Consider the following 11596-nt stretch of genomic DNA (forward strand, 5'->3'; position numbering starts at 1 on the left):
GTCCTTTTAGTTCTGCATGAGTGATTGGGTGTGTAATGATTCCTGCGAAATTTTCACAAAAAGCTCTCTGCAAATCCTCCTAATTTCTGATAGATCCTAGATTTAGTTTATCGAACCATTGGAGGGGCATGGCCTCCAGTGCCATGGGGAAGAAAAGGGCTTTGATATCGTCGTCTCCTCCGGCTAGTTCAATCGATTGTGAATATATTCTGAGCCATTGCTTTGGTTCGGTTTTGCCATCATACTTGGAGTGATTAGATGGTTTGAATTTGTGAGGTAATCGCACCAATGCGAGCCTGTTCGCGAAGCAGGGGAACCTGTCGTGTGCCTTGGTTTCTTTGAATTCAGATTCGGCGCCTTCCTCTGGCCAACTGTCATTCTGATGGGAACAATTTTGCGAGGTTGTCTGGGTAGGAACCCTGCTCCTAGTCTTCCTTAGTTGTTCAAATCGGTGGCCTTGATTATGTTCCTTCCTACTTCCTCCGTCATGGCTTCCACCCGGCCCAAGTCTTTCGAAGGCGGATTTCCTTTGATTTTGATCTTCTTGCCGGTGGGTTGTTGATCTGGCAGGTAGTCTTGATCGAGCTTTCTCTTCATGTGTTCTCGGGATTGTCGATCGGAGCAAGTCCTGGAGCTGTTCGTACTTCTCACCAGGATTCGAAGTTGCTCTGAGTTCTTCTAATGCTTCTTGAATCTTATCGTAAGGCGTATTCACCGTGCGTCTCCCTTCGACTTCTCGTTGTGATTTTCTTTTGTCGTACTCAGCCAATTCTGACTCGTATCTGGTCCAAGCTTCCCTGCGCTGCCTAGCACGGTGTTGGCGCCCTTGCTTCAACTTGTTTTTTCTTTCTCTAGCTTGTTTCTGACTATCTGTTTCTCCGTCGTAGCCCTGGGCAAAGGGTGATATGTTGGATTCTGATTCATCTGATGATCTGACATCGGGTGCTTCCGGGGGATTTAATGGTGATCGCGATCGTCGAACCATGAACACTTCTCGCGCATGAGTCGTTCTGTTATTGGCGTTAGTTTTCATACTGTCGGAGTCGCTGATAACTTTAGTGGATGCCTCGGTGTCGTAGATCGAGTCTCCTTCTGGTAAGGTAAAATAGCTGTTGTTGTCGTGCCGACTAGTTGGGTTCCGCTACCTTCAGGAACAGAATCCGGCCAGTGGATGATACAGTCCTGCGATGTTATCGTTAGCACGAGGCCCTCCTGAGCTCCTGTCAGTGGTATCCCGAATCTTGGATTGAAAAATCTTTCGACCTGTCCTTGATAGGATTTTGCCATGTTGTCGAGCCCAAATGGAGAAGAACTCGACTTCTTGAGAGAATTCTGGGGGTAATCCGAGTTGTTTTGGGTTGTGCTCTGGAATCTTGCCAAAAAAGAACTCGGTTTCTTGAAAGCACTCGGATAAAACTTCGCCTTGGAGCTTGAATTCGAATCGGATACGAGTGGTCGTGAAATCCGATTTGACTCGGATACTATGAGCTGCGTGAATTTCCTGGTGAGCTGATCCGTTGTAGTTGTTGGAATAGGAACTTCTTTTAGATGATCTAAATCTTTGAGGAGATGGCTTTGAAGCTTGCCGTTGTTGTCTGCCTCGCAGATCCATGAGCCGAAGATGAAAGTTGATCCCGTCGGGAAAATCATGTTGTCGAGGTCCATCGAGCTCTCGGAAGCAAAGTCGCCGAAGTCCCCTACCTGGCGCGCCAGCTGTCGGTGTTTTACCACCGATAGCCTGCCACGGGGGTACCCGGGGCAGTATGTTCGGGCTTCGGCGTATGCTGAACTCGATGGTTAACACAAGAGACAGTCGATTTATCCTGGTTTAGGCCCTCGATCGTGGATCGAGTAATAACCCTATGTCCAGTCGGCGTTAGCCTTTGCGTTGGATTGATTGTAAAGTGTTGTGTTGTACCATTGTCCTTCTCTCAGGAGCCCTGCCCTCCTTTATATAGTCAGGAGGCCAGAGTCCTAGTCGGTTTACAATGAGATTTCCTAATAGGATTACCTAATAGTTCTACTACTACGATTATATGGGAAGAATCCTAGTTGGACTAGATCTTCTTTCTACCTTGCGGGGTATCCTGTGGGTCCCGCATCGACACTGCTGCAACCATATCCACAACCACAAACCAAAATCCCCCAAATCCAACGCAAATCCCCCATCTACATCCAAAAATCCCCCACCCAAATCTCCATCCATCAGACAACAGATGAGGCAAACTTCATATCAAGGGAGAAAAGTGACGAACGCAGGTACCTCCAGAGCTCTAGGAATGGCAGATGAGGAGCGAGCAACCGATTCGGTGAGGGGGAGGCCACGAACAGAGACGGGGCGGGGCGGAGCGGTGAGGTCGCCTCTCGAATTGCCGCGATGCCGACAGGAGCAAATCGTCGGGGGAGCGTGAGTTCGCCGGAGCAAATCGCCGCAGCACCGAGCGCGTCGCGCGATAGAGCGTCGGGGTCGGGGGAAGAAAGATGAAGGGGAAATGAAACGCTCAGAAAGGAAGAGGCGCGATTCCTGATTTTTCAATAGTACCGAAAAAGTGGGCCCTCCTAACCAGAGACAGAAGCGGCGGTGGCAAAGAGACACACGATGCCAACGCACAGAAAATTCGTGTGCCAAGACAGGCTAAAACACACATGTGTCCTTTAGCATTCTTATTCTTTTTCTTCCTTTATTTATGTTTTGAGATGATTTGTTTTGGCGTGAACTCGGTGGGGGTACGCGTGATGTATTTTGGCACACAGGTGGAGCTAATTAACGTGTACGTAAAGGGTAAAAGAAATGTAGATAGAAATATACGGCTTAATAAGTGCCAAATAGTGATGCACACTGTATTTTGCTTCTTGAGATGAATGGCAGCTAGCGTTGCTGCGCTTGTTTAATACTCGTAATACGGGTAAGTTATTGACGCAAGTATTCATGTGGATCGGACACATGTCCAAGTGAACAAGGTTTGTGTGCATGCCAAGTATTCAAAGGCTAAAACATGTTTCCACTGAACCATTTTCATTTGGGACCTGCTATATTTGATATTTCATCAGGTGCCTGAAATTTTGCTAATCAGGCAATGATTCTCATTCATTAGATCTAAATCAGATGGCTCTGAAGCTTCTTTCTCCTTGATTTCTTTCATTCTGTTGTCAGGTGCCTTTGGTTCTGCTTTTTCAGACACCTGCACTCAGTGGCGAAGCTAGAGTAAATTAGAGAGGGGTGCGCTCACCTTGTAGATTCGTGAACTTGATCCGCAACCATGGTGGAAATTTAATACTATTCAGATTTGCACCCACAACAGAGTACCTAGTTTCGCCACTGCCTGCACTCTAGGAAAGGTGTTTTCCTTTCGTCCAATGAACAATATAATTAAGATTGAAAACGGACAGGTTAAACCCCGACTCGTCCCATCTTGTTTTCCATATATAAGCCGCCCGTTTCTGTATTTTCGAAAAAAAAATCCGAAAACAGGACGGGACAAGGATCGGAGCTTGGCGCGAGCAGGACAGAAACGGGAGAACCTTCGTCCCGCCAGTTTTCTCGGATTTCCGTATTTGGCCGGAAACATCCCGTATTTCTCAATTCTGAGATGAACCCAATAAACCATACCTCTATAGCCCAATAGCTTAAAGGCCCACCTCGGCAGCCCATGTAAAAAGACGTTACCCTTCTCCTGTTGGGTCTTCTGGCTCCCAGCCCCCCATTCCATTTCAGCGATCGTTCAGCCAATTCCAGGAAAAAAGCCATAAGCTTTCCAGCTCATCTGAGCCTAATATAAAACGAACTTGTAGATCAATAAGTTGAAACTACATTGCCAACTCCAAGTCTCCAACCATGAGCCTTCTCTTTCTTAGCCCTTTGAATAGTAGGAAATTACTTCAGAGACCCACCATTATCCTAACTCGACTAGCCACCATAAGGCAACCTTGAGCAGCATCACCAAAAGCCACCATAAGGCAACCATGAGCAGCATCACCAAAGTGAGATAAACACCCAAAAGCATGACAATATAAGCACCAAACATGCAAATACGTCCTTGTGGAATGCAAAGAAGAAAATAGTATCATTGACAATTCTTTTAACAATAATGTTAGCAAGATTTCTCATAAGTATCCTAGTATCGACAAAAGGTTGGGTTATGCTTGAATGTCCTTGGTTTCAATGTGACAATTGACAAGGAAAGCATGTTAGCTCACCTTAATACAACAGAAACGAGAGAAACCCCTCTCGATTATGTACCAGAAGTGATTAATGCGACTTCAACACCTACTGAATATTCCCTTACGGCCTTACCCCTATATACTTGAGCTAGTGTAGAGAGCGGATGGTGGCAGCTTTTGGCTGCTAGACAAGTTACCAAATATGTCATTGCAGCCAACCCATGTTCTCTGCTCCCTTGCCTCCCAGTAACCTCCAACATAGCGGTATGTTCCATCCTCGCTGTCCCTTTGGAACCATCTTGGTTTCCAGCCACTCTCCTGCATCTTCCTTGCCTGCAGACGAACACAATACAAGACATCAGATAGGGCAAAAAAGCATCAAACATCCAATTATGGAATTCAGTCCACCACGTGCATGCAAGATCTCAAGGTGCAGGCAGTACTCAAACAATATATAAATGGGGTCAATCAGTGATCATGATGTAGCTTCATGAAAAGAAGTATAGCAATGCAAAATGGGTACAACCATCCGCTGCCGTGTCTCAAGACGCAGTTTTTCAGCATTGGCCTTCTCGTACTCCCCATTCTCCAGGTGCCGTTGATCTGGTCTCAGCCTTGAATCCGTTGGTGGCAGCTTCTCCTTAACAAGAGGGTAAAAATGTGCCTTAGCCATTTAGGTTAAGAACTAACAGAACTCAAATGATGGGTTATATGTATGTTCCATGTGTACCTTGAGCTCTGGTGTTAACTCATTTAATGTTATTGCAAATGCAGACAAGTTGTACCGAGTAGGATTGACTGGAGGCTCGTTTTTCTCCCATAGCCCTTGTTTAGTTCCCCCAAACTCCCAACTTTGGCACTATACAAAAAGAAGATTCCCCGTCACATCAAACTTGTGGTACATGTATGGAGTACTAAATGTAGATGAAATCAAAAACTAATTGTACAGTTTGGTTAAACTTTGCGAGACGAATCTTTTGAGCCTAATTAGTCAATGTTTGGACAATAATTCACAAATACAAACGAAATTGCTACAGTGTTTTCCGTCACATCAAACACCGTGCAAATGCCGAATCTGGCCGGAACTAAACGCGCCCATAGCAAAGTGGCACCAGAACTCTGATGTGAACCATGGGAGTTCACCTTAGAGGCATCATTGTTGATGATACAATGCACACTTTCATCCCACTTCCCCATCAATGTTGCAACCTTGCTTCCATCAGCATCCTTGACGACTCCTTGAACCTTCCATAGAGCTATATATTAGCACAACCCAAATTAATCTTATGGGTGATTGCACTTTTTTTTTTTTTGCCTTTCTTTACCTGGCGAGGATTCCGATCAAGGAAAGACTGCTCTTTAAACGTCAGCTTGCATGAATATCGTCTATTCCCACTTATGTTCATTGTGCCATGGTGATGGCAATATACTCGACCAAGGATAAGGTTGTTAATTGTTGTTGTAACCTGACAAGGAAAAGAAAAACATTTAAGCATAATAGTCAACCAGAATTTACTCTCTCTTGCAGATCTCAAAGTGTAGATATGCAGAGAGGCAATCCAGAGATGGGCTGGGTCGACCCATTGGGTAGTTGGCCCAACCCACGAGAGTAGGGGCAATGGGCCGCAAGGATAACCACAAGTCCAAAAAAAAAGGATCAAGAAAGCCAGAACTATTGACCCGATGGGTAAGATGGGTCGACCCTCGTGCGACCACCTGACCATGATGCCCAAGGCCAATCTGCTCGACGCGCCGCCTTCCTGCCTCCACTTCACCCCCATGCACAGGTGCCTATATGTGATATATTTCAAATCTTTTTTTTTTTTTTTGCTTTTGTTTTTAAGCGCACTGCTTGTATTGTTGTGCACATATGTGATGAATCTAAAATCTTGCAAATGTTGTTAGATTACCAGTCAATTTATTTATTTACATTTAACTAGGATCCACTACAAATTTCTCACTTCCTTTTTTCTGAAAAATATTTGAGCCAACCCATGATGCACAATGAGCCAGCCGAGGCTAGAGTCTTCAGCTAAAATGGGCTGACCCGTGCCTCTGAATTTGGCAGGTCCAGACCAGCATCTCTAAGGCAATCATTTTCTAGTAATCAATGAATCACAATATCCAAATATGTTGAGATCAAACTGGGATGTTTTCATACAACCAGTGGAGAGGATAGACTAGAGGGACAATAGCTGCATAGTTGAAGAAAGGAAATAATATGAGTATTATCCATTGACAAGGAATTTATACCTTGCTCCATTGGAAAGTTTCTCCATCATCAAACTCTAAAGTTAGCACACCATTAGGATCCAGTTGAATGGATTGTCCCCAGAATTTGCTCTTTAGATTGCTGTCTCCCCAAAATTTCCAACCTTTCCCCTCACAGTGACATGCCATGACCATAGGATGATGACTGACCTGGTGCAAGAATAAACAAGCACATTTAGTCAAGTGTGTTCTCATATATAACAGAACTTTAGTAATACTCCAGTGCTGGATCCCTGTACATGATGTTCTTAGTGATTCCTCTTTCAGGCCTATATTCAGTATGGTTTGTTAAGTGACCAAACAATAATTGAGCATGAGCTAAACTTATATGTGTTGGGTACCGAACTGACCTTCTCAGAGAAGAAACGGATCCCCTTTTCTGGGTAATCAGCTTCGTAGGTTTCCCCAAGCAATGGATTGAAAGGTTTGCAGGGGCGGGAATCTGTGGACGCATATCCAGAGACCGCAAATGCAGCAACATAAAGAATTCTCATCAGACCATTCCCCTGAATGCAGAAGCAAAATTATTATGATACTGTCAATTCAATTTATCAATTTATAGATAAATAAGAAACACCATTAGTCTGAGAACTGAGTGATAACTTGGCTGGTAGAGTCTCCCATCAAGGAGGGCACCCACCCAGGCTCAAACGTAGGTGCTCACAAAATGCAGGTACCTCCTTGTGAACTGGTTCAGCGATCTTTCTGACCACTTAAGTTTCAGTAACTATTTTAAGACAAAGCTAAGGGGATGCCACATGGTTGATTTGATTTTTAGAAAAAAATACTGACTGAATTGAAGGATAACTCCATCAGCCAAAAAATTGACTCCCAGTGCTATTTTTTAAATATTGAAAGTGCAAATTTCCTGATTTAAAATATTTATCCTATTGCCTTTGGGTCAAAAAGAATTTTTATTTCATGGCGGCCATGTGTTAGCCAGTTTCCCTTCATGGGCCTGCCTATTCCCTACTATTGGATCATTCCCCCCAACAGTAATTTCCAGCAGGTTTAAGTAGTTCAATGTAGGTGTTTGGGTCAGATTCTCATTCCAAAGAAAATGTATGGGTCAAGGAAAACAGGAAGGTAGAGAAACAGGCATACCCTTAAACCACATTCATATGCACGATCCAACAAATAAGAGTACTCCAACTCTTCAAAGCACTTCTGGAGAGAAGATAAAGGCTCATTAAAGTAAACAGGAAGGCAGACTCTTGTTAGATCCTTTCCAACATTGTCTTTGATCATTGACCAAAGGCTAACTCCTTTCTCCTTTTCTATTGGTTGAGGCAACTGTGAGCGCCTTTTTGAATGTGACAGCATATATTTCTCGGCCTTGTCAACAGTCAGTGATTCAACAGATTTATGATCTTCATTTCCGTTGCTTAAGCATCCCTTTCTCGGGTCAGCAGGACTAGTAGCAAATTCACTGAAATTTTGCCTTGTGTCATAGAAATGAAATTCATCTCCATCTGATAGTTCACTAATCTCTTGTTTGCCAACATCATCAGAAGATTCTGTGTTGCTATATTCTGATGAGAAAACAAAAGTAGGGATAGTAAGCATATTATAGATCACATGCAAAGGGGAATGGCTGCAACGAAAGTGCATCAAAGAAGCCATAATAATGCTTGGGCACTGCCTATTCCTGGAATTTAAGCCATTTGATATTCAGGCAATCCAAGGGAGAAAAAGCAAGAAGTGCAAGTGATCAGATATAAATGACTGGCAACAACTCAAATGCTGAGTGTCTATCATCATTTTGAATATTGACATGTCATAGATATTTATAGCCCAGGGAGCTTCTATGCTACATGTTTACAGATGGAATGATAGAAAACTATTCGCTATACTCAAATTCCATTCCACATGATCAAATGAAGCTAGGAAAGAAACAATGTACTGAAACATCACTCCTGAAAAAGTGGTCCAGTAAAATTGCACAATGAATAGCCACAGTTATATGGAGGAATGGAATGGATATTACATCACCAACGAAAGCCTTATCATGGCTAGGAAAAAGGTTACGTCACTATTACCGAGTAAACTTTTAAATTGACTAGACAGAAAATTTCAAGAAAAAGGAGCAACAAGAGGAACATCAAGTACCACTACATTTTCTAGAGCTGGAGCAGTCATGCTTGAACAGCTCCAGCTGTGGCTTCTCAGGGACAGTTGAATCTACTGAATTAACTACCTGCATGAACAGAAAAAGTTCTCTGGTCAGTGGACAGCATCCCACTCCCACCAATTTATTATTTTATTATTCGACTTACAATCACAGTCCAAATAACCTTTTTAGTTAAATGTTACAGTACATTTGGCTAGTAAACTAGAATTGGTATGGTCTATCTTCTAAATACAAGAAGTGTTCATCAAACTACAGTTGGCAAAAAAAAACATATAACATGATTGTAACCTGCTGAATATGCAGCAATTAATCCATAATTATAGGCACATCAGGCACCCAATCCGAGAGAAAAACATAACACTCAGGTATACGATTCTAAGGAAAACCAACATTAGTTTTTATGCCATGGTATAACCAATAAGATATTCTCATATGAACTGCAACTCTATAAATAGCTTATTTTACCTATTGAATTACAAGAAAACATTACCTCAACTTCCCGTGGAAGACTGCCAATAAAGCTTAAATACTCTTCGCAACGCTGCTTCATCTGTGTTTGGTACTGCGAAAATTCTGAATGAATAATTTGCTCACAGTCTTTAATAACGGCCTCACCAACGCCTTCAGCATGCAAGCGATTTCTGAGCTTTTCTGTGGAAAATGATGCATCATTCTGATCACCTGATAAATCCCCATTAAAAGAATATTCGCTTCTTGCAGTGACAAGAGCTTCAATCCAAGTCGCCCGGTCCTTAGCACAACCAGTCCTCAGTTGAAGTGTTTTGGTCGGAGTAATTATATAAAACCGTTTATCATCTGATTTACTTTCACTAAATGATGATATCTACAAACAGGTAAAGAGAATGGCTAATCAGCAACCAGATTATTCAGAAGCAGGCAAGTAACTGAAACTTTGAATTGTGTCATCCAAGAAGTGATGATATCTACTCTTGCAGTTCACTAAATGATGATATCTACACTTGCACTCTTGCAGTTCACTTCACAAAATATCTTCAAACCTCCACCATTGCATTGCCATGCCAGTTTAATCACTGCTTCCTCCAGCTAAAGGAACAGATAGCCAAAAAAGACAAGCAGTTTTATAGCTCATTGACTGGAGCAGAGCCAGCAGGCGAGGGACCGTTCAGGAGCCGGGAAAAAGATGAAAAGCTCCCAGCCCCTTTAATTTGCTACGGACAGAGTGATCCGTACGGCCTCACGTTCCCACCAACCCATGCACTCAAAAAAAAAAAAAAAAAGACATACCCAGTGGAGAGAGAGCTCCCGCTCTATGCAGGATTTTAGGAAGAGTGCCAGTGGCAAGGCTTACCCTCGTCAGTGCAATGCGAGGAGACCGCGACTCTGAACCGTGACATTACTCACATTCCCACCAACCCATGGACTCCCAATGCGACACAAAACGGAGGCGCCAAGACACCAGGGCGTTTGAACAAGATCCAGCTGGGAGCCCGGTTGCCCCCACCTGTAATCATCTCGCCGGCCCCTCCCCTCCGGAGCACGGGACAAGAACACCACTGTTGCAAGTCGATGCAAAGACTGTTCTTTCACACAATCACACTGAGCAGTAGTACTACACATTGAGCTGACGCTGTAAAAGGTGAGCTCCAATCAAAACAAGGCATCGCCCTTTATTCCGACAGGGGTTAGCAATTGCTTGTAGTAGTATACTGTACGTACTAGTAACTTTCGATCGTTGCTTTACCACGAGCGTGAGCGTGATGAGTGCGAGTGTGTTTGCAAGCGATCCCCGCCGCAGATCGTGACGATTGTCCGGCACGAGGTAACTTTAGAGCTGGAGACTGGAGTTGATCCTGTGCTCGTCTGTTGGACTGTTCCGATCAGACGTGATGCGGAAAAGGGCGGGATCGGAGCAGACCAGCTCCACTAATTTGTACTACTCCGTAGCAGAGTTTTTGAAGCTCTGTTCGTTTGAGTGGGTTATATACTACAAACGATTTCAATGTTTCACAGTTTTGAGGATAATTATCGAGACACTAACAATGCGTCGTTGCTTTAAACAATGACGAGACCATTCAGGGCGAACGGGAGGGGGCGAACAAAAAAAAATGGAGAAAAATCAGACAACGAATCGAAACGAGGAGGAGAGGAAACGAGCGCGAGGCGATCGATCACCTTGAGAGGCACGAATCCGATGGGGCGCTCGCCGGCGCCCCCGGCGCCGCGCGCCACCCCGATCAGCCTGACGCCGCCCGCGGCCTCGGAGGCGGGATGCGGCTCCGCCGCGACGCGCCGCCGGATCTTCGAGTAGGCGAGCACGCCGCCACGAATCGCGAACCAGCGCGGGCGCCACCCCTTGCCGATGTTGGTCCACTTGTACAGCACCCCCGCCACCGCCGGCGCCGCGTCCTCCGCCGACGGGGAACGGTCGCCGGGCGCGAGCCCGCCGCCGCCGCCAGAGGACGGCCACTCCCCGGCGAGGCAGCAGAGCGGGTGCATCTCCCACGCCCGCATCGCGCGCGGCCCCTTAGTCTCCCCCGTCCGGCCGCCCGATCTCCGCCCGCCCGCCCCACACGCGGCCACCATTTGGCTGGCTCTTCGGATTACTCTATTCGAGCAGCCGATTCGGTCCGGCTTGGGTGGGCGAGTGGAGCGAGGAGACGAGACGTGGACTCGCTCGCGGAGGGAGGAGGCTCTGATGCGGCGAGCGAGCGGGCGCCAGGGGGCTTTATGCTGGCAGCCTTGCGCTTAACGCCTCCGCGCATCCGCAAAACAGTTGGGAACTGGCGTCCGTCTTCGCGAGCAAAGCAAGGCGGCGCGGCCTGCTCCTGCCCCGTGCCACAGCCTCTGCCTGCCTGGCCGGCTCGTGAGTGCCCGTCGCGGTGGCCCCGCGTGTCGGTGGATGCGTGCCGGGGGTGGTTCGGCCGGCCGGACGCGGGCCTTGTTGTAGTAGGGGTTCGCTGGCTGGTCGGGTCCCGCGTGACAGTGGCAGGACCCGTGTTCTTGCCGTGCGCGCTTGGGCTTGGGTCAGTGGAACGGACGGGCGTGTCGCTG

General features: G+C 45.9%; 1 protein-coding gene across 1 annotated transcript; it reads right to left on the reverse strand.

Moving 5' to 3' along the window:
• Positions 1–4045: 4045 nt before the first annotated feature.
• On the reverse strand, positions 4046–11313 carry LOC136540562 (oxysterol-binding protein-related protein 1B-like). Its single transcript, XM_066532564.1, has 11 exons — positions 10718–11313; positions 9054–9407; positions 8542–8629; positions 7537–7964; positions 6783–6938; positions 6415–6582; positions 5487–5627; positions 5305–5406; positions 4892–5020; positions 4688–4801; positions 4046–4494 (listed from the first exon to the last, which is right to left on the reverse strand). The coding sequence occupies exons 1-11, from the start codon at positions 11126–11128 to the stop codon at positions 4297–4299; spliced, it is 2289 nt and encodes a 762-aa protein (XP_066388661.1). The 5' UTR covers positions 11129–11313; the 3' UTR covers positions 4046–4296.
• Between the last annotated feature and the right edge of the window lie 283 nt (positions 11314–11596).

The sequence above is a fragment of the Miscanthus floridulus genome, chromosome 1, assembly GCF_019320115.1.
Source record: "Miscanthus floridulus cultivar M001 chromosome 1, ASM1932011v1, whole genome shotgun sequence".
Classification (NCBI taxonomy): domain Eukaryota; kingdom Viridiplantae; phylum Streptophyta; class Magnoliopsida; order Poales; family Poaceae; genus Miscanthus; species Miscanthus floridulus.

Bases quoted from the DNA above. Each gene is read 5' to 3' on its own strand.
- LOC136540562 (XM_066532564.1), bottom strand. From the start codon at position 11,128: ATGGTGGCCGCGTGTGGGGCGGGCGGGCGGAGATCGGGCGGCCGGACG. The intron at 4,802-4,891 runs GTACACATGGAA...CCTCTTGTTAAG, and splicing joins AGTTAACACCAGAGCTCAAG to GAGAAGCTGCCACCAACGGA. The intron at 4,495-4,687 runs GTTGTACCCATT...GTTCGTCTGCAG, and splicing joins TTGAGACACGGCAGCGGATG to GCAAGGAAGATGCAGGAGAG.